This window comes from Anser brachyrhynchus, assembly GCF_964034855.1.
Source record: "Anser brachyrhynchus genome assembly, chromosome: Z".
NCBI lineage: Eukaryota > Metazoa > Chordata > Aves > Anseriformes > Anatidae > Anser > Anser brachyrhynchus.
In genome coordinates, this window is record NC_137697.1 from 17,853,108 (window position 1) to 17,877,398 (window position 24,291).

Consider the following 24,291-nt stretch of genomic DNA (forward strand, 5'->3'; position numbering starts at 1 on the left):
GATAAATCAAGATGGTTCCAAACATGAATACCTCCAGTAGCCAGAAAGAAAAGGAAAAGGACAAATATTTGGTCCATAGATTCTTTAAAATAAATAAATAAATAATTCTTCCTCTTGCTAAAGTCAGTGCACAGTGCTTTAGAAAACTGAAATTCTTTCATCAATTTACAGCTCTCTCCCATTTCTTCTGAAATTGAGATATGTTGGGGATGATGCATTCAGTCTCCAGAGAGAAGATAGATACTGTTCACACAGCACTTCTACTCACCAGTCCATGCAGCAGCAATGGTGTTGGCTTTGAAGAAAGCCAACTGTCCTGCTCTCCCAGCCAGAGGTAAAGAATTGCATTGGTGGCCACTAGAGGGAGGATTAGGAATATAGTAAATTGTGGGCAAAAGGCACCCATGATGAATCACATGGGACAACCTACAAATCCCCCATCGCTGCCAATAGGCAACAGATACTGCTATGGGCTGGGAAGTATAATCCAATTGCTATCACCTCCTACAGAGACTCTACTAGTATGTAACCTAAATTTTGGTGGCTGGAGGGTGGGAGGGCTGACTAGGATATATGAAGAATACCTACAAACACACACACAGACATATCTCTTTATTTATAGTTGCCTTATTTCCCCTTGGTTTATTAATCTCCTTACTTAAAACTTCTGGTGTCCTTTATCAAGAAAGCTCCTGTGAAAAGCAAACATCCCAGCTTCAAGAGAATCTCAGAAGAAGCCTCAGAAGAGACACACTGTGCCAAGATACACTGTATTTAACAAGAAGATCTGAACATATTAAATGTACTTGAAAACAACAAAATCCAATGTGATAAAATAAATGTTCTTTTTCTAAGTTAACGTCTGAAGTATGTCTGAAAGAAATGTTTTCAATTAGTTACCTACATATTTATGTAATAAAGTGTATCTTGAAATTCAGTTTACCCTGTAGCTTGACTGCCTGGTGTCTTACCTCCAGCACAAGTGGCAGAACATTCTGACCAAGGCAGATGATTCCACGCAAAGCCAACTTCATTGTCTCCACTGCCAGTGCGAGAGATGGGAACATTGAATTTATACCTTATACCCAAATTTTGTTCCTGTAGCAGAATCTGTAGTTGAAAACAACTGGTTATACCATTAAAACAGGCAAGCAGAGGGCAACTACAGTGACATTAATCTAGGCATGTGTTATGTCTTGTGGAAGGGGAAAAAGTAATAAAGGAAGCCACAGTAGTTTTGTAAGGTATTTCCAAATAAATCTGAACTGACTTATAAGATGCATATATAAAAAAAAAAAAGAAGTATTATTGTATAAGGAGGTGAGCTTTGTCTTCTTTAGCCATTGACACAACTTCACAACTTTTGTCACTTCTTTATTTTTGACATAATAGTTCTAAAAAGCCAGTCTTCATAAATTAATACATTAATTAATGGAAATGAATTTGGTAACTGAATCATTACTTGAGGTCAAAGTAGGTTACAGACATTGCTATGCAAACATGCAGCAATTCTCACTGAAATCTTGTAAGGAGCTACCCATGTAGTAGTTATGAATCAAGCCCTGCCCTTGTTTAATACTTCTAGTGACTAATAATCATAAAAATAGTAACAGAGAAACAGACTGTTGCTGAGGTTACTGTTTTTTCCTAATGCATTAGCTAGCAGCATTAAACTCATGGAATCGCAGCAGTGGTTCCTTTAAAGGAATATCAAAACTATCACTACAGCTGTACCACTGTAGGTGATATAGATGGAAGTGCAACAATCACCATGTGCTTTATCTACCATGACTGTTGAACTGCAGTGCACTTCCACATACCACCTGCTGAACATTAGTGTCTGATTATCTACCAAACTTTTTTTGTGTCAGATGCAGCATCTGACATATCTAAGAGCTATTTCTCAACTCCTTCTACGTTCTATTATATTTTGTAAAAGTATATTTACCTAACTATTAGACAAAAGAGATTCAGTTGAAAACTCACTGAGACTGACCAAATGAGAAAAGGCACTATAATCTTTATGAAACTCATTCTATATGAACTCTCCAGTTTATCCACAGCTAAAGTAAAACAAACAAAAGAAACAAACAAACAACAACAACAACAAACAGGATTCAAACACTTAAGAACATTGACTAAAATGTAAGCATCGAGGCAACAATCATTCTATACAGAAAAACATCCTGTCTGGCTCAAGCAATCCCTGAACTGCAAAACTGGTAGCTGATAGAATATACTGAGCAAGTTTCACCTTAGTCTTATACTCTTCCTCAACACAACAGAGCAATATAGTAGGCTTACTACTGACTACTGTCAGAGACAGGCTACCAGCACCCTGGTCATATTTTCTTCTGTTACATTCAAATATTTTATACCATCCATTCAGAGCAATTTATCTCAAAATATACTTTAACGCAGGTCAAATAGTAATACTAAGGCCATGATTAAAACCACTGACAACTACAGACCTGTAAGGAAAAAAAATGCTGCTGTGTACATATTAAACATCACAGTCAGAGTCTGATGCAATTATTGTATGCTATATCTTAACAATTCCATGTACCAGAAATACACAGAAATAGAAAATATATTTAATTTACAATTTTTGCTACTACTATTCTGAAGCACAATTAATACAGATGGGGCATTTTCTGTGATGTTTCCCAGGGTTCTTCTAACTTTACCCCTTTTCCACCACAGTATCTACCCGTCACCCGTCAGTTTTAAAAGAGAGGAAAACTGAATTAAAATACAAATGCAAAAAGTCCCAGCATGGCCTGTGACCTATTCTGATTTTATTCATGGTCTTATGTTTCCTCAGAACATAAAAACGTATTTCAGATTTCAGAAATATATTAATTGTAACTTTACCATGACTATGAGATTTTCTGAAGTAGGGCCTAGTGCTTCCAAAGACTCTGGTTCATCTGTTGGCCTCTTGTAATGGAAAGCTGTTCCAGCAACATCAAACTTTCTTGGCCAGTCAATAGTCCAGGCACCATTAATATAGTAGTCATCCTCTTCAGATTTTAAAGCTTAAAAAAAAATACAAGCCACCTAAAAATTGGAAGCAGCATTTACAATGGAGAAGCCATTACAAATTAAACTACTACTCTGTTAGAAGTATGTGAGTTTCAGCTCTCTATCATTGTTTTTTCAACAAATGTTCTTCTTTAGCCTTGGTTAAAATATCCCTCATACAGTTTGAAAATACTGTCTCTATCATGAACTTTAATGTGCAGGTATACTTTGAAGATTTCAACATGCAGATGCTATATTGAAAAAAACAGTGCCTCATGCAACCTGAAATATATCTTCAACTTTAAAACTAAGCCCACCTGCAGTATGCTGTTCTACTTAAGACATATGTAGGTCTCAAATGTATAATCAATTACCAATCTAATTTAAGATTAATTAAGATTATAATTAATAATTAAGATTTTGTATGTTCGGGCATAAGAAAGGTATCACGTAACTTGCAGAGAGAAAAAAGAAAAAGATTGAGTTTGAAGTATGGTCCTAATCAGCTTACTTTGTTGTCTCTGCCCATTTTCTTTTTTCCTTCCTAAAGCATAAATCCAAGGCATTTCTACTACAAAAACAAGTACTAGCTATTTCATCTGCCAAGATATTTTTATTATTATTAATTTACAGCCTTAAACCATGTAAGTACTGTAGATAACAAACAGATTTCTTAATCCTTACTTACTTAATCTAACTGACCAATTAGGCTGGACAAGCATATATTATTCAGGGACTAATGTTTGATATTTTATGAGATTAAACTTCTAAATATGAAACTGACATTGTATCTTAAGGTGAATATTCTGTTAACTAGATATTGCCTTCTGGATGAGATAATGATGACGATCACTGAGTTATTCATCATTCATATTTACTTTACATAAAGCATGCTCTTAAACGCAAAATCATGGCTGGAAATACACAATCAAACAGTGTTGGTTTTTGAGACAAAACACACACTGGCTTTACCAGATTTTTACAAACTCATGGCACAACCATAAGGAGAAGACAACTTATGATGAAGTTTTATTCTCAACTACATCTGTGTAGACAGAGGTTTTACCTTGAACAGTTAGGAAAAAAATCTGAATGATGCTCAAGTTTTCTAGAATAGATCCAGAGAGCATTCATATGAACAGGAGCTGGTGAGGAAGCAACATTATGTTGGTGACGGCCTTATTCAGCAGGGATTAGTAACCATTTCCATTCACCACCATAAAGTCTGAAGATGAATGCCTTTCCATAGCAAAATCTTACTCCATTAACTTCCCTGGATTTAATCTGGAAACATGTATGTGTTTCGAGCGAAGAAACTAGCTTTCACACATTCATTTATTTTAAATTCTCAAAGTAGTTCAGATTCTCTATTGTCTATATGGCTTTTGTAGTACAAGAAGCAGAGAATAAAAAACGTGCATAAGGAAACAAGACAAATTGCAGGCAGTAACATACTAAAAGAAAGGAACAGTACTCCCACTATTTATCTATTTTAAGCAGGTATATGAAATAAAAAATCATAGAATAATTTGGGTTGGAAGGGATCTTGAGGATCACCTAGTTCCAACCCCCCTTCCAAAGGCAGGGACACCTCCAGGGATGGGGCATCCACAGCTTCTCTGGGAAGCCTGTGCCAGTGCCTCACCACATTCACAGTAAAGAACTTCTTCCTTATATCTAATCTTAATCTACCCTTTTTTAGTTTAAAACCATTATACTTCATCCTATCACAATACATAACTATGCTAACACGTGAACATCGGTCTTTTATTAGTGGTCATATTTCCATAGAGCCAAAACTTCTAATAAAACTTTTAAGTGAGCAAAGGGGTAAAAATATTCTCATACACGATGTTTATATAATTAATCTTTCTGAAATTCTGTGCTTGTACTATCAACTGTGTGTATGCTATACACATTTTTTTTTACCTGCCTGCAAAAGAAAAATGTGTTTGCATTCTGTGAACAGATTTGCTTAATATGCATTGTTATGTACAGGTGATGAACACAGCTGTGAATAGCATTCCAATAATATAATTACATGACTATGATGAAGCACTGACATAATTATTAGCATATGAGACAGAAGGAACAAATTAATATACTAATTAAATCATTTGTTAGAACTTGAGAATGCAGGAAGCCCACAGGAAATTAGCACACAACATTCTGTTGCATAGGGGGAATATAAGCAAAGATGTCAGCTCAGATCAATCCAATTAAGGTAAGATAACAGCATTCCTAAACATATATTTTTTCAGCAGCTCTGGAAACAGGCAATTTTGTTGTTGGATTATTTTTGGTCAGATCATTTAAAAAAATATATATTATTTATGCAGCTGCAGTAACATGTGTTTTTGTTGCCACAACACTAGGAGTGATACTGGTGCAGAAATTATCAGCCCGAGATGGGGGGCAGGGAGGACAGGTGCTGACTGAGCTACTTGAGATTGCCAAATATCTAACTGCTTCCTAAATTTGAGGCCAGGGTTTGCAAAAGAACTGCATTTTAGTTCAGGGAAGTGTGGGATGTTTGCTGCAAGTTAGTTTGAGACCCTACTAACTGAAAAGAACAGAGGAAACATTGAAAACAGTATGAGAGAGTTTTTTTTTTTCTTTCTTTCTTTTTTGTATATTTCCAAATGGAGAAATTGATTTCTTAGACTGTGGTCACATTTTTGGCAGCAGTACACATAAACCAAAACATAATAATATGTGTAAATGGTTATTTTCAGCTGAATCAGTTCTCTAATCTGGTTCATGGTGTGACCACAAAACAGCTGTCCTGAACAACAGAGGGGAACTCCATAAAGATAGGGAAGGAGTTGTGAAGTTGACACTGCCACTAAAGAAGCATCTATAAAACAATACTCTAGAAGTATGCATTTTAACATAATAAACTCTTTTTTAACTGCCATCTTGCTTGCATAATTCTTTTTAGGGAGCAAACAAATTATAAGCATTCCTTTCCCCAAAAACTGGTGATCCTCGAACAGTGATCTGGTTCCCATTCATGGTACAAAACATTTCAACAAAAAAAAGGAAATAGTCCTTGCAACTTCGTATCTTACAATAGGATATAATGGTTCCTTTCAAAGTTGTGAACATAGGAACTCGTAAAGGAAAGGAATCCCCCTGGTATTAGCAAGGACTTCTGTGGCATGTAGTAAGGTACTGAGGAGAGGGCCTGAAAATCAGGAACCTCCTTGAAATTGTGAGAAGCAGACTGAAAAAACAGTTATGTACCACTTTACATTTTTAGATCTGTGGCCAAATTAAATATCAAAAAAGTTGCCTATATTTTTTTATTGAAGCTAAAAAATTGGCACTTTTTTCATTCATTTGGTGCTGATGGTACTGACCTAAATACTGTTCCAGATCACATTCCTCTGATTTATAAGCAAAATTTATAACAAACGTAATGGTAGTAACTAACTATGAGTATCTGCTTTATTCTATCTAACTCCTGTATTTATTTTCAGCTACCCATGGAATCAGAAACACAAGTATCTTAATGGGATCTGTGTACTAAATATGACATTAACATTAGCATAAATGTCCATGTTAACAAAACGTTCTTTTGACAATATGGTTCTTAGCATAAAGCAACCACATTAGCGTGCACTGTATGCCTCTCTTCCACCACAACCTCTGTCTCAAATGTCAATGTAGGATATTTGATCAATGTTACTCGCATATTTTGACATGGGGGAGTGTGATGCTGCAAGAATAACAAGCACTCTTTACTGCTGGAGTAGTGGATGTTACTATCCCCGCAGAATGAAGGGAGACTGAAAATCTGCCGAATTAAATGATTGTAGGGTCAGGCGAAAAGAAAGGAAAAAGCATCCAACAGTAAAAGGTACCATTATCATCAATACAATCAGTTTACCAATTAATGTGTCTAGGGAAGTTATTGTCCTTCCTACTCATATGCATTATAGTCCTTTCCAACACATTGCTATTCTATATACTAATTACATGCAGAACAGACTGAAAAAATAGCCTAATCAGTTGTCATTATGCCTAAACAGGTTAACAGCTTCTGTTTATCTGTTAGTTTCCTGTAGCACACTGATCAGCTCTGTGCACTACTGTGAACAAATGCTATGCAAATCAGAATACAGAAGCTTTCAGAAATGCATGCTCTTTTTGAGTTTGATAAAGCTAGAGCTGTACATACCAATATTTAAAAACTGAAAAGCAAATTTAACACAATCTTAAAGGAAACAAGGGATAATCTGGGCATTTGAATTCAATTCTGTGTTTTACCACAGGCTTCCTGAATGATCTCAATAAAGCCCATAGTTTTTCTGCACCCCATTTTCCCTTATCTATAAAACAGGAATAGCATCAAGTCCCTACAAAACAGCAACACAGAAACTCTGTGGAATTATTACATTCAACTGCCTTAAGATAAGGAGGCACTATTGTTATATTTAAGCAACCATGACTGTTGTTGAATGATCATTCCAAGCAAAAAATGATGTTTTAAAACCGTATGGTTCCCTAAGGTCAGAAATTTCCTCAGGTGTAAGACATTACCTCAGAGAGGGACAGTAGATCACTTGAGTGTTCCTCACCCACTCTAGCTCCAAGTCTGACTCCATAACTACAGTAAAACTGACCTGATTTTGCACTGCATACAAGGAGGAATCACATGATGCATTCCATTAGCTCCACTCAGGAGAATACATCCTAACCAACTGCTGTGACTGTCTGACCACAGATTAAGATTAACAACTACTATCCCCTCTGCTGCTTCTACTATGTGTATGGTTTGGTCAAATCAGAAATATGTATCCCTAAATCACATCAGAAAATCTAACTTAATAACAGTCTGCTATTTAAACCATGCTCTTACCAATGTAGTTCTTTGACATTGCCACTTCTCTTATTTCAATGTGCACAGAACCTCTTGGAATTTGAATCACTTCCATATAGCCTGTAAAAGAAAGATAACCTTTTTCTTGTTATCTTAAACAGTATTAGTCATGAAACTAGCCACTAATAAATTATTTACAACTAAAAAACAGTAAGAAGTATGGAATTCAAGTGTATTTGAATATTTTCGTTCATGTCATACAAAGAAATGTCTTTAAAGTTCAGACATTTGAATGTGGTAGAAAGAGTTTAATGTTAATTCAGAAATTCATTTTTGTAAATGATAATAAAGTTTTCAACAGTATATTACAAGTAACTAATATATAAAATGACCGTAAGATCATAGAATAATTCAGGTTGGAAAGGATCTCAAGACATTCGTTTAGACCAACTTCTTACTACTAGCTAGGAGGTAAGACCAGGTTTGACAACACCTTATAGTTGTATTGTGTTATAAGAAACTCCAAAGCTGGAAACTGTACAACCCTTCTGGGCAACCTGATCCACTCCTGGGAAAATGTTTTTCCTTCCATTGGCTCAGCACCTGTCCTGTTTTAATTTATAGACATAGTCTCTGCTCCTCCCACCACACGTCCACCACTGTGAACAGCCTGGCTCTGTTTTCACCATAACATCCTCATAGGTTTTGGAAGGGTGGTATCCTGCCCCCACAAGTCTTCTTTCTTCCAGGCTAAATAAGCCCAGTTCCCTCAACCTCTACTCACAGAGCAGTAAGTGCTCCAGCACCCACTAATCTTAGTGGCCCCCTCACTGAGCTGAACTAACTCCAGTGCATCAATCGTTTTCTTACATCCAGGACCACATGCAATATTAGTTGCAATAGATTTAATTAGACGGAGCAGATGCAGTAACATGGAGAATCACTGCAACACTAGTATTGTCTCTTCTGAGCTAAGTTTTCAACTAATTACCCTTATATATTTCCATACACATTTATTTTTTTAGTAACATGAGCATAAAAGACTCTTCTGGATCCTTTCTATTTTAAAATGTCATGTATAGTCATATACATGATTATAAATATCAGATTACACTAAAAAAAAAAAAAGAACACCCACTTCTCCTTAAGTGCATTTAACATCATAAGAACTAAGTATTCAGTAACAAAATATATGACTGTTTTATAGAAATCCAAGCTAACATAGGAAAAGGAAACAACTAGGCAAAAGAAAGTAGTCCCAGTGTATGACTGCCAGCAATGCAATGCTGGAAATCAGTTGGAACACTGTTACTTGTTTAACAGCCACATAAATACAACAGAATGGACTTGTATGTGCATACCTCCTCTGGGCAATGAATCATTGAAGAAACCTTCAATTGCTTCACATGTACTCCCATCTCCTCCACAAACACGGCATCTATCTTCCTTAGCATCAGACCCCAAAATATTATCACAACCCACATGCTAAGAGAAGAAAAGAAAAAATATTTTAACAGTTTTCTTACACCTTTATCTTCATAGATTGTTGAAGTGTTTCACTCAAGTGTAAGATATTCAAATCTTCTTTTTATCTATTCTGTTTTCAATACCTGCTACTATTAAATGAGTTTTCACTTACAAGTGAAGAAAATCAAAAATCAAAACAAAATTTTGGCTTACTAAAAACAAACTTTGGCTTACTGAAAACAGATTTTGGCTTAGTATTAAATCATGATTAATAAATATTTTCTATTTCTACTGTGACTTTCAGGTGGGGATCTCACAGCAATTTACAAACAGTGTAATTATTACAATTATTAATAAATGATTAGTGACCTTTTTCTTTAATATTACAAGGGCTAATTGTGTTAAATCTCCATCGCTTTTAGGGAAACATTAGCTGTAATTTTCTTAAATATTTATGTAGCATAAATATTATTTACAAAGGAATTTACAGCCTTATAAACTACTTATCTACTTGAGAAATCTATGTACAGTGAACAATGACCACCTGCATCTGACTAATTTATTCATCACTCTTAGAAACCTAATGCAAATATATACAGTCAGATACCTAAGAAACAGAACAAAAGCCAAACCAAACCAAACAAAACAAGAATGAACGCTGGACATTGGCATTTTTTTCTGGGATTTGTATAAAAAAGGAGGCAGCTGCATAGCTTGGTTTTAACTTGCAAACAGGTAATACATAGGTTGGAAGAGAAGTTAAAATACTGCAAGTAATTGAAAAAACAGTATTATTCTAACCACTTATAGTTCAATTTTGTAATTCACCAAGATGAAACGGGCCTGATTTTTATTACACAGCCCCCTCAGACTTGAGTTTTAGTCTGGTTATTAGTTTTAAAAGACTTCCCAAAAGTACTAGAATGTTCTTATTTATGAAGTACACCGGAATTCCACGGGTTATTTCTTGTACTTTTTTTGCTTAGATTACTAATGGTAAATCTCATCATATTATTCAATAAACATTAATCTTCAGCATTCAGTATAGCAAACCACTTAAGCCTTGAGTAAGCTTTAGGTATGTTAGTGGTTTCAGCGAAATCAGATGATTTTTTACCAGTCACCAACACTATTCAAATGTTTAGACTTAAGTACATAATTAAATGCTTTGCTAAACTGAAGCAGCAGTGTGATGAATATAACAAAAAATATGGCACAGACATCCAATTTTCTTCAAATTCATGTAATGCAGTTTATAAGAACCTTACAAGGTAACTACATTTTTAGTAAATGGCAAATACTACCACTTACACATACTTCCATAGAGTGACAGTGACAAATTTCTGTTTCAAGTTAATTAACAGCAGAATTGTTTCCAACAGGATGAACTATTTGTGGAGAAACAGATTAATATGTTTACATTTACTGTTTTTCTTCCAGAGTAGTGGAATGAAATTGGAATTGGAATCCAGGAATTGGAATGATGGAACAGGCCGTGGAATAGTACAAGGAATATGCTCATCTCCTGTTGCTTTTTCCACTGATAGTTTACACAGAAACCACAAAGCAAGATAAAAGATGGCAAAATGAAGAACTCTAATCTGCTTTAATGTCCGTGAGAAGCTAATTCAAATGATTTGTCTTATTTGGCCAAGTGCAAAGTGCTCCACCTGGGCCAGGACAATCCCGAACATGATTACAGGCTGGGCTAAGATTGGATTGAGAGCAGCCATGCAGAGAAGAACTTGCGGTACAGGCAAATGAAAAATTGGACTTGAACTGACAGTACGCACTTGCATCCCAGAAAAACAACTAAATCCAGGGCTGCATCAAAAGAATTGCAGCCAGCAAGTGGAGGGAGGTGATTCTCACCATCTGCTCTGCCCTCATGAGACCCCACCTGAAGTGATGCGTTCAGCTCTGGGGCCCCCAGCACAAAAAGTACATGGACCTACTAGAAGGAGTCCAGAGGAGGGCCACAAAGATGATCAAGGGGCTGGAGCACTTCTCCTATCAAGACAGGCTGAGAGAGCTGGTAATGTTTAGCCTGGAGAAAAGGTTCTGAAGACTCCTTATTGCAGCCCTTCAATACTTAAAAGGGCTTCTAAGAAAGATGGATAAAGACTTTATAAAAGGGCATGTAGATACAGGACAAGGGCTAATGGCTTTAAACTGGAAGAGGGTAGATTTAGATTAGATACAAGGAGGAAATCCTTCACTATGAAGGTGGTGAGGCACTGGAACAGGTTGGCCAAAGAAGTTGAAAAAGTCCCCTCCTTGGGAGTATTCAAGGTCAGGTAGGATGGGGCTTTGGTCAACCCAGTCTAGCAAAAAATGTTCCTGCTCATAGCAGGAGGGTTGGAACTAGATGATCTTTAAAGGTCCCTTCCAACTCGAATCATTCCATAATTCTATGATTATACGATACCTTTTTTTAGCTCTTTGTCTCTGACTCTTTCATTAAGAACTTTATCAACAATCCTGTTTCACATAAGTAACCATCAAATACCATAATTAAATGTGGGATATAACAGACAAAACAAAGTAATCTGTAAGTACTTTATAAAGCATTTGTAACCTTGCATTCTCCATTGATACAGATATCCAGTGAGTCAGCATTGCACTGAGTCCCATCTATTACTGCAGGAGCACGTTCAGTGTAAAAATTATAACCTTCGGCCAAGCAGTTTAATGCACATGGTTTAACCCCACCTGGACAATAAAACCAAAGGAAAAAAATAACATAATTATTGAAAAAATATTAATTAGTTAAGAATATGTATGCATAAACAAATCTGAAATTTATAAAATTACCTCATACCTGACACGTAATATATATGCTTTATTTTGCTTTCTCTTATTGATTTTTCTACTTGACTCTTCTGTTTTGCAAAGAGGATTATTTCTTATAGTAAGATATGGCAAGGCTGGATGGCTACATAAGGATTCTATTATGTTAATACAACATGAATGATTATTGAACAATTAAAAAAAAGGATACTTCACCATTTGAGAAACACGAATAAGTAAAGAATGTAGAGTTAGAAGTATGTCAGAGTAAATTTCAAAAACAAGATCAGACTACTTCAATTAGCACTTCAGTCTTATTACTTGAAATACACTACAGCTCAGATCATGTGATCACAATGGTCACTTTTAGGCTTCTAATCTTAAAAAAAATCTATAAAAAATAAAAACACAAATGGGAAAATGGATTTACTCAGGGTTTAGAATAGGAAAAAAAAATAATCAAAAGGCGAGTTAGAAACATTGAACAATGACAGAAACAACTAAATTTGATTAAACTGTCATACAGAGAAAAAGAAATTAAAATCCTCTTCCCTGCCTCAAAATATCCTTTTATTGCATAGCGTAATTATTTATAACTCAACTTATTGAAGTAGCCTTAGATACTTTATGAATGCTTTTCTTTCTTTCTCCATTTCTCAGTATTCTCACCTTAACTAATGAAAATTTTATTGAGATGTTTATACTAAACTTGTCACTGTAGCATCAAAGTTACTTATAGATCATCTATGCATTCTCTAAGACCATCGCAACTGCAGATGGAAAGGGTTCCTTATTTTAAAGTGGAGTCCCTACAATGATGCTCACTCTCTTTCCATATTAAAAGAAAAAAAAAGGAATTGTCATGGCTCTTCTGTTACATTTTTCATAACTGACAAAAGGTTACCAAACTTAGCTCATCTTATCTTCATCAAAATTTTTCTATTTACACACACTACTTTTTGTATAACATTTAAACAGTTTTGAAGATTTCACTCACAAAATATTTTTGAAAAGCTACACATTACCTCCAGTGTAGGGTTTCCAGTTATAATACTTTCCCCGGAAAGGCATATTGTCAAAGTCTGCACATTGTTTTTCTCGAAAATCACGAGCTCCTGAAGGACATGGCTAAAATCATGCAGACAAAAAAAAAAAAAAAAAAAAAAGATTAATTTCTTCTGAATATCAACATAAAAATACCTGTATTACAAATAAAATCATCCAAGACACTAGGAGATGGTTCCCTGTTTTATCTTGTGGTTTTGATACTAACACTTGCTTTATAACTGACACATTTATTTTGCAACCTTCAGCTGGAACAAAGTAACTGAACTACTTTAAACAAAAACAGTTTCATATTTCCATAAAACCAATCAAAATCATGTCAAATTATGATTCATAATCAATCCATTAGCTACCTCCTTATAAACACACATAAAAAACAGATGAAAAAATAAAACCATTTTGATAAGAGCTCTAACCTTAGTTGTACTGTAATAAGCAGCTATACTGAGCTATGTTTTTAAGACATCGATAAAGAAATTAAAACACTTTCTAAAGAGCTGCAGATTATTATCACCATTTCTTACTTGCAGCTTTGACAAGAGGATTAAATTAAGGCTGAGAAAAAGGGTAGATATGCTTAGTTCTGATTCTAAGCAGTCTCCAAGTGTAATGACATAAAAAGTGCTTACATTTTAATTTTCACTATTTCACATTATTAGTTAAAAAACTGAAAAATAACTTTCTTACTTGGAGTAATGATAGATGTAAGTGAAATTCATCTCAGGAAAGAATTTCCGGAGAAACTGAATTCCTAGCTATTTCCCAATTTTTTCATCAGCAAGTTAAAAATGACAGTTTTGAATATGCACAGAATTCAGATAGCACATTAAACATTACTATCAATGTTTAAGTAGCAGCTACAATTGCAAGTGTCATCAGACAAAGTATTTGAAATACAGATTAAAATCATTTTTAGACTGAAAGAGAAAAGAGATTGTTTGACAGAAATGAGAGTTGTGAATAAATATTACTATTTTATGAGCAACAGAAGAGTCCATTTCATGGCAGTTTTACTAGTCTTCCTATAAATATCTAAGCCAGTTAGCATGGTTCAGGAATCTGAAATGCATTCAAGTGAAAGGATCTGTATAAACATGCATGATAAAAATCTATTTAACAACGCAAATATTAACATAATAATTATAATTCTCAGTACACATGAATCACGTTCCTACCATAGCCATCCTATTGCACTATGATTCAGAAAATACATTCTTTTCCAGTTCTGAATTTAATGAAAATGCTGGATACTAGAGTCTTGCAATTTTAAATTTTCTGTATAAATCACTCCATTATCTCCTTCCAATTAAAAAATATATTTTTGAATATAAGGCATTTACTGGTAAAATAAGTTACTGCTGCTTCTTTAATTAAAGTCATTCAGATCACAATACTAATAACTGTGTGCAAATAAAATAAGAAGAAAAAAATATTTTTTAATTGGTTACACCAATTGTATTTGCCTCTTTGCATCTTATTCTCCAAGCAGCAGAAAGAAGTAACCTGACATACCTCAAAGGCTGTGACCAATCTCATTGATACTGGTCAATTCATCCTATTCTTCAGCCCCACATAGAATCATAGGATCAATCATAGAATCGTTAAGGTTGGAAAAGACCTCCAAGATCATCTGGACCAACCATCCCCCTACCACCAATGTCCCTAAGCACCATGTCCAACTTTTTTTTTAAACAACCCCAAGGACAGTGACGCCACCACCTCCCTGGGCAACCCATTCCAATGCCTGACTACTTCTTCTGAGAAGAAATGTCTCCTAATTTCCAACCTCAGCCTCCTGTGGCCGTTCCCTCTAGTCCTATCACTAGTTATCTGTGAGAAGAGGTCGACCCCCAGCTCCCCACACCTTCCTTTCAGGGAGTTGCAGAGAGCAATGAGGTCTCCCCTGAGCCTCCTCTTCTCCAGACTAAACAACCGCAGTTCCCTCAGCCGCTCCCCATAGGACTTGTGTTCCAGGCCCTTCTCCAGCTTCGTAGCCCTTCTCTGGACATGCTCCAGGGCCTCGATGTCCTTCCTGTAGTGAGGGGCCCAAAACTGAACACACTACTCGAGGTGTGGCCTCACCAGAGCTGAGTACAGGGGGACGATCACCTCCCAGGTCATGCTGGCTACGCTATTCCTGATACAAGCCAGGATGCCATTGGCGTTCTTGGGCACCTGGGCACACTGCCGGCTCATGTTCAGGTAAGCACTGACCAGCACTCCCAGATCCTTTTCCTCTGCACAGCTTTCCAGCAACTCTGTCCCCAGCCTGTAGCGCTGCATGGGGTTGTTGTGGCCAAAGTGCAGGACCCAGCACTTAGCCACGTTGAACCTCATCCCATTGGCCTTTGCCCATCAACCCATCCTGCCCAGGTCCCTCTGCAGGGCCTTCCCACCCTCCAGCAGACTGACACTTCCCCCCCAACTTGGTGTCATCTGCAAACTTACTGAGGGTGCACTCAATTCCCTCATCCAGATCATCAATAAAGATATTAAAGAGGATAGGCCCCAACACCAACCCCTGAGGAACACCACTGATGACCAGCTGGATTTCACTCAATTCACCACTACTCTCTGGACCCGGTCGTCTAGCCCATTTTTAACCCAGCATGCTAAGACACCAATTTGTATGGCTGCTATTTTACCTGTGTCCAAGTTAATTAAACTCCCCTGCAAAAGACACCATGAAATCCTTTTTCTGAATAACATTCTCATAATCTGATTTTTGAGATATAATCTTAGTTCTCTTGTTTAATGGTAATCTTGGATATATTTTGAGGCATCATCATCTTCATTAATAATCCAGATGATGGAGAAGAGTGCACTCTCAGCAAGTTTGCAGATGACAGAGAACTGGGAGAAGTGGCTAACAATAATTGAGGGTCACAATGGCATCCAGAGACACCTCAATAGGATGTTAAACGGACCCACAGAAACATCACAGAATTAAACAAAAGAGAAATGCAAAGTCCTGAACACAGGGAGGAATATCCTTATGCACTGGTAACATGCTGGGGGCCTCCCAGTTGGAAAGGAACTTTGCAGAAAAGGACCTGGGATGTAGAATGACTGCTGGTACTCAAGGAGATAATCACTGCAACTTTACTTAAGAGACACAATAGGAAGGTTACTGCAGGAGTAGTTGTCTTTTCATGATACTTCATAGGTCATCTTTGCCTGGACTACCAAGTATCTTTTGTTATCTTTATATCCATGACACAAATATGATAGTGACACGTTGTGTCGTTTCATACCCGATTCCTCTACACAGGAAGAATTTCAGGCACAGCATTATAAAAAGAAAAAGAAAAGTCTGAAAAAGCCTAAAATCACTGTAGTAGCTCAAGGCAACAAATAATGCAACTGTTATCAATTTGGATGACTTTCCTTCTAGGTTGCAGGTAATGAAACAGTAACAGAACAGGAGAAAAAGCTACTAGAGACATCTTATCAATGACCTGTGATAACAAAGAAGATTGAAAATGTCTTCAAGACAGATATTCTAGCCTGCTTTTGGCGTACCTGGCACACTCCAGATCTTATTTAAATAAATGAGGTCATCCCTGAAGGGAGTCACTCACAGAAAGATCACTGTTGAAAAGACTAATGATGTCAAAGGCTTTCATATTGAACAGCGTATTTTTTATTGCATAACCTGCTTTTGTGCTTGTAGGAAAACTGGTTTTATTACACAGACTTACCTACTTTTAAAATAAGGGCTCTTTCAACTCAGACCTGCATTACCAGGTCACAAAGACAACAGCACTCATTTCTAATTCTAACTATTTTACTACCTGACATCACTGGATATAATTTAGCTAACATATATTGGTACCACTAGATGTTGTTAATCTTGTCTTAAAATGATGAGTTTAAAATGGGTAAGAATGCAACTGGAGATTTCAACCATCAGAGAAAGTACTGCAGATAGGGGTGTGACAATGTTCCTGGTTTCTTAACATTCTGTCTGGTTTCGGTAGTCCTGCAGATTTAATTGTGGCTTCCTTTATTTCAAGTACAGTTAAATTAATTTTTAAAAATAATATATCAATGATATCAAAGCTTTTCTATAACCCAGCGTATTTCTCTGCAAAAATGCTATTCCATCATTCCATTGACAGATTTGATGACCTTTGCTACGTCTTCTCAGTGAATACTGACAAGTGTCCTTATCTCAGGATCTTGCTCTTCATCTGAATCATTACTTATAATGCTCTGAATCATTAGTTGAGTCCAGCTTTCAGGTGGATTCAGTAAAAGGGCTGCCATTTTGCAGACTGCAGTCACCAAATGATAGCCCAAAATATACAACATTCTGTAGTCTGAAGGAAAAAAAATGCAATTTACACTTAAATTTATTTATATCGCATTACTTTATTTCCTATATTTTTGAGTACGTAACTACCACCCGAGAGGAAGTAAAAATAAAGATGATGTCCTCAAGAAATGCATTCAAAATAACAGGAATAGTAATGCAAACAGGTTACTGCAAGATAAGCTACAATATACATTTACAAGATTTCAGCTTTTGGGCACTATCTCTCTGCGTAGGTGCTCTTCACCCAGAATAATTGTGCAGTAACTGCTTCACTTTAGTGGGTAAGATATTTCACATTTTTCATGGAATTTTTCAGGACTACAGACTGCTTGTGTTTCCAGACATTCTTATAGGAGACTGCAGTTCATAAGACAAGAATCTAACAAATGTAAAAGAACTTACAATCGGGTCTGAAGAAGGTTCTGAGAAGATGGTGAAACATTTAAAATTTTGAGTCAAAAAAGTACCCACTTTAAGAAGAACATCAAAGTTTTTTAAGACCAAAGCAAGAACAGTTTAACGATTGTTAACAAGTCACTGAACGAACACTGACGCAACACCAAACATCTTATCTTACAGAAATCTGTTTTTCTTGGAACTTGAAGTCAGGCAGACTTCAGTAATTGACTAGGCTTCCTATTAACAAAAGGCCAGAAGGGTGATAGTTGAAACTCAGATACTGTTCCAAGATGTAACTCCTCATATGGATAGATTTTATATATAATAGGCTTGAAAATATTAAATTTATGAAAGCAATGAACAGTAGCCGTGAATGAATATATGCATAAAGGAAGGAAGCAACAAGAGTCCTTTGCCTAAGAGAAAAGGTTGAAGAACTTAAATCTTTTAAAGGTATGTATACATTTATACTTTTACGTAAATAAACCATTTACAAAACCTGTAAACAAAACATGTTACTGTATTTTAAAAATAAGGAGCCTTTTACAGTCCTACATGTGTATCAGATTAAGTTTCACATCCTAGATATATGTTAAACCAGACAACAAGTTACTTTAACTAAGGTATTGTGTCTTGCAATTTCATAGGTTTGTTTTTTATTTCCTAATTTATATAAATAAATAACTAAATATTTGTTTCCAACTAAAGTAAGAGGTGCTGTGGTTGGTGGTAGAAAATATGTTTCTGATGAATGTGTTCTTTCTACCACCTTTTGTTCCCAGAACTCATTAGTTAATGTTCTTTTCTGCTGATCTCAATGTTTCCATTAGCAGATGCCTTTCGAATTAAGAAGTCATATATGGCTTTGGAAGTCTTTGATGAGAAATATGCCTAGTAGGAGTGTGTGCACTGTTTCCAAAGAATGAAAATGGTCAAAAGAAAGGGCAACAGAACTAACTCTTCACTGAAAGAAAAATGAAGTCAAAATGAGGGTGTGTTTTTTTTGTTGTATATGAATAGTAGGAGCTTTAGGGAGTGTTACATCTAAAATTACAGATGGGCAATGAATGTTGACACTGCAAAAAATTCAAGAGAAAAGATGTACAAACAACACATTTTTCATAAAAACGACAGATTTGCATGCTCTTACTGCTTACATTAATCAAACATACCATTCCTTTAAAAATGTCAAGCACTAAGGACTGCAATAAATCTTGAAACAAAATCTACTAGTCTCAGCAATTCTTAGCTATTTAGAACCCTAAATATTACTATAAAAGAAATGGACTACAATCGTCAAAACCATTACAACAGTAAATTTAAACTTCTGGAAGTCATAGTACATTTATGCACTGAAAAAAACATACCCCACTGAAAAAAGATTTTAAAAAATTATTCACAGTCAAATTGTAAGAATGGCATTTGTAAATAGCCTGGCCCAATTCTGTTATTGTTCAAGATTTGTTTTTCAAAGCTTCCTTTCCAAATCCTTGTATAAATGATTGAAATCTGACTACAAGAAGGGAATAAACAGTTTGGAATAAAGGACTATAATTTTAGAAGGTTTAGGTAACTTGAAGCAGTGGTTTGAAATAAGGCAATGGATGCAAATTGCTATACTTGGGTAGGACCAATCAACTGTACAAGCACAATCTGAGGAATGACCTCCTAAACTGCAACACCTTAGAAAGGGATTTATTTGGGTGCTATGGATCAATACATGCAGAATAAATGTCAGTTTTCAGGCATGAACACAATACTATAATTTATAAACAGAATCTCATCACTAAGATGACATACTTAGTTCTAGGTTGTACCTAGTTTTGACTGGAACTAGAAACCTGTGCATAGGTTTGGGTACCACACTTCAGGAAGATGTGCACTACTGGGATGACAAAGATGATTAACAGAGACACTGTTTGGTGTAAAGAAGACTTAGAGGAGATGACAGTGGTCTTCAAACACAGGAAAGGCTGCCACAGAGGCAGTATGACCAGCTATCTTCTAAATTGCACTTTGGACAGAGTAAGAGCCTTAAAGGATGAGGAAAACATGGTACATTTTAGAAAAATGGTTCTGAAAGTAAAGATCCTAGTGATATCTCCCTGACTAGTGATAGTTCAAAACAGGTCTGACAACTACTTAACCATCAGTTGAGAATGGACTAATTACAGTTGGTTTTGATTTTGTCTTTGAACCAGGGAACAGCCTAACTGGTCTTCTCAGGTATTTTCCAGATGTTCCTTCTGTGACCTTTTGAGCTTCCTCAGTAATAAGCAAGAAGCATATGGAGATAAGGAAGGCAAAGCAGATTTGGAAGAAAACTGTCTGAAAAGTATCTGACAATATGAAATAAAAAATGACAAGAATAAAAGAAATCCTAGCAGCATTTCAACAATATCACTAGGTATGATTTATTTATTTATTTATTAAAAAAAAAAAAAAAAAAAATTTAAAAATTGTTGCTTATTTGTGAGGTAGCAGAATAATGTATTATCTATTTTTTCTTGTGTAGTAGTTACTGTAGCAAATGCTAACAAATGCCTCCTGGAGATAAATACTTTAAATAAGAATACCTGGAGAACTAGCCCTCAAGAGTTCTGAAAGAGGTAAGGGAGAAGGTCTCCAGTTTGTCAATGTGAATTTTTAAACAAAACTTAGACTATGCATACAAACTGAAACAGTGATAGATAAAAAGAGGAGTATTTGAAAAGGGCAAATAGAACACAGTTTGCCTGATATCAATTCAAAATAAACAGAGAAGTTGGTAGTGACTTAACTGATAGAAGAAAGATAACTGAGAACACAAGAACACTTTTTATCTACATTATACAACTTCCTGGTGAAAATAAAAGAATACTGAAATATGATTAGATCTGTATAAACCACTTAACTGGTAGTGCACTACACCCTGACTAAAAATAAATAAATAAATAAATAAACTATTTCAGCAGAGCATCCAACAAATTTACTAAATATTGACTGTCAACTTCCAAGTGACAGACTTCAATAAGGAATCATCACTTAGTGAATTCAATTCACAGGTGAAGTTTCTATCAACTGTAAATATGAGAAACATGTTAAATATTACTCATCATTTTCATTTTTGCATTGGAACCATAAATAAAATTATCACTTAGAATGTTTCCCAATTACACGAGGACTAGTTGAACGAAAAATAAGATGATGGTCAATTGATTACAGAGTATCATCTGGCAAGCTGGATTCATTCAAATGAAAAATTCACAAAGAAAACAAACACAAAAATAAATCTACTGAGAAAGTAAGATGGTCAGGTTTTCAGAATGGTGCTCTGTAATATGGAAGGCAGTGTGATTGAAGTTCTACAGCTCATAACAGACAAGTAGCTCAGCAGTTTCTCTTACAACACTGTGGCAAAAAGGCCTAACGACACGTCTTGGCTGCATGAACAGAGCGGCTGTGATTTGAAGTAGGGAACTGATTTTGAATCTGGAAATTTTTAATGCTGTTGAACAATGAGAATAACCCTCACAGAGAACTTTGCAGAAATAGCACATGATAATTAATAGCGATCATAAAAACAAGGTACTTTCAAGGAACTAGAACAAGAACTATTGTATTTTTTTTCCTGATGTATATCAAAAGATGAACAGGTGAAATAACACCATTAATGTAGACAGACTCTTCCACTGTTACAAACTTTCTTGTTTTAAGAAAATTAAGATGCATTTGGAGCTAAAAAAAATGGAAGCCTGCTTTTGTTTGTATTACTACTAACTTGGAAACTTACTACTTCACTGGTTTATTGTTATTTACTTCTTTCTGGTTCATTTTTTAACTTCCTTGGATTTATAACTTTTGCTCGTGATTTGATTTTAAACATTTATACAGTGCTCCACGCCCACAGTGGCGCATCATTACTTGATGGACTCAGCTCTAAAATGAAACTGCATGCATGATCATGCTGGTAACACATGAACCAGTGCATACCTCATGGCAAAGCAATGCACTTAAAGCACACCAGAAGAAACACATTTTCACAAAATGTCAAAGAGGACTGCGTAACATATTACCACTGGAACTTATGAAGGTATAAAAAGGGGATGCGGGTTTAGAAGTGGAGGAATGGTGGAGGTTAAAAAAGGTAAAGATAAAATGTGGAGTTCAAGAAATTTTTCAACACCCAGCTTCCGGAAACTCTTAGGTATACCATGGAAATGGTATAACCTAACACTAACTGACCTAACACTAACAAGTCCTCCACTAAACCATATCACTAAGCTCTACATCTAAACGTCTCTTAAAAACCTCCAGGGATGGTGACTCAACCACTTCCCTGGGCAGCCTATTCCAATGCCTAACAACCCTTTCAGTAAAGAAGTTCTTCCTAATATCCAACCTAAACCTCTCCTGCCGCAACTTTAGCCCATTCCCCCTCGTCCTGTCACCAGGCACGTGGAAGAACAGACCAACCCGTACCTCGCTACAGCCTCCTTTAAGGTACCTGTAGAGAGCGATAAGGTCGCCCCTGAGCCTCCTCTTCTCCAGACTGAACAATCCCAGCTTCTTCAGCCGCTCCTCGTAAGACTTGTTCTCCAGACCCCTCACCAGCTTCATTGCCCTTCTCTGGACTCTCTCGAGCACCTCGACGTCCTTCTTGTAGCGAGGGGCCCAAAACTGAACACAGTACTCGAGGTGCGGCCTCACCAGAGCAGAGTTCAAGGGGACAATCACTTCCCTAGACCTGCTGGCCACACTGCTTCTTATACAAGCCAGGATGCTGTTGGCCTTCTTGGCCACCTGAGCACACTGCTGCCTCATATTCAGCCAACTATCAACCAGTACTCCCAGGTCCTTCTCTGCCAGGCAGCTTTCCAACCACTCATCTCCCAGCCTGTAGCGCTGCTTGGGGTTGTTGCGCCCCAGGTGCAGGACCCGGCACTTGGCATTGTTGTACTTCATACAGTTGGCCTCAGCCCATCGGTCCAGCCTATCCAGGTCATCCTGCAGAGCCTTCCTACCCTTGAGCAGAGCGACACACGCACCTAACTTGGTGTTGTGTGCAAACTTACTGAGGGTGCACTCAATCCCCTCATCCAGATCATCGATAAAGATATTGAAGAGGACCGGCCCCAGTACTGAGCCCTGGGGGACTTCACTAGTAACCGGCCTCCAACTGGATTTGACTTCATTCACCACAACTCTCTGGGCCCGGCTATCCAGCCAGTTTCCAACCCAATGAAGCATACACCAGTCCAAGCCACAAGCAGCCAGTTTCTTGAGGAGAATATTGTGGGAAACGGTGTCAAAAGCCTTACTGATGTCAAGGTAGACCACATCCACAGCCTTTCCCTCTTCCACTAAGCGTGTCACTTGGTCATAGAAGGAGATCAGGTTCGTCAAGCAGGACCTGCCTTTCATAAACCCATGCTGACTGGGCCTGATCGCCTGCTTGCCCTGCAAGTGCTGTGTGATGACACTCAAGATAATCTGCTCCATGAGCTTCCCTGGCACTGAGGTCAAACTAACAGGCCTATAGTTTCCCGGGTCTACCCTCCGACCCTTCTTGTAGATGGGTGTCGTATTTGCTAGCCGCCAGTCAGCTGGGACCTCCCCTGATAGCCAGGGCTGCTGATAAATGATGGAAAGCGGCTTGGCCAGCTCCTCCGCCAGTTCTCTCAGCACCCTCGGGTGGATCCCATCGGGCCCCATCGACTTGCGTACATCCAAGTGCTGTAGCAGGTCGCCAACCATTTCCGCGTGTATAGTGAGGGCCACATCCTGCTCCCCATCCCCTTCCACCAGCTCAGGGTACAGGGTACCAGAGAACAACTGGTTTTGCCGCTAAAGACTGAGGCAAAGAAGGCATTAAGCACCTCAGCTTTTTCCTCATCCCTTGTAACTAAGTTTCCCCCCGCATCCAGTAAAGGATGGAGATTCTCCTTAGTACTCCTTTTGGTGTTGATGTATTTGTAAAAACATTTTTTGTTATCTTTAACAGCAGTAGCCAGATTTAGCTCCAGATGAGCTTTGGCTCTTCTAATTTTGTCCCTGCACAGCCTCGCAACAGCCTTATAGTCCTCGTGAGTGGCCCACCCTCTTTTCCAAAGATCATAAACCCTCTTTTTTCTCCTAAGCTCGAACCACAATTCTCTGTTCAGCCAGGCCGGTCTTCTTCTGTGCCGGCTCATCTTTGGGCACATGGGAACAGACCCCTCCTGAGCCATTAAGATTTCCTTCTTGAAGAGTGCCCAGATCCTGGACTCCTCTGTCCTTCAGAACCACCTCCCAAGGGACTCTGCCAACCAGTGTCCTGAGCAGCTCAAAGTCCTCCGGAAGTCCAAGACAGAGGTTTTACTGGTCCCCTTCCTGGCTTCGCCAAGAACAGAGAATTCTACCATTTCGTGGTCACTCTGCCCAA

At 37.2% G+C, this 24,291-nt stretch overlaps 1 protein-coding gene across 6 annotated transcripts in view; it reads right to left on the reverse strand.

Annotated features, from left to right (window-relative positions):
• Nucleotides 1–24,291, reverse strand: part of ADAMTS6 (ADAM metallopeptidase with thrombospondin type 1 motif 6) — a 158,495-nt gene that overhangs the window by 31,118 nt on the left and 103,086 nt on the right. For 4 of the 6 annotated variants that reach the window (XM_080574665.1, XM_080574666.1, XM_080574664.1 and 1 more), the window contains 6 exons: nt 13,132–13,234; nt 11,895–12,028; nt 9,211–9,334; nt 7,889–7,969; nt 2,875–3,038; nt 972–1,110 (listed from right to left, as the gene is read on the reverse strand). In XM_080574665.1, coding sequence (XP_080430791.1) covers nt 972–1,110; nt 2,875–3,038; nt 7,889–7,969; nt 9,211–9,334; nt 11,895–12,028; nt 13,132–13,234 — 745 coding nt within the window. Of the gene's footprint in view, nt 1–268; nt 358–971; nt 1,111–2,874; nt 3,039–7,888; nt 7,970–9,210; nt 9,335–11,894; nt 12,029–13,131; nt 13,235–24,291 lie in introns of all 6 variants that reach the window. The other 2 variants (XM_080574668.1, XM_080574667.1) reach the window with 2 other exon arrangements.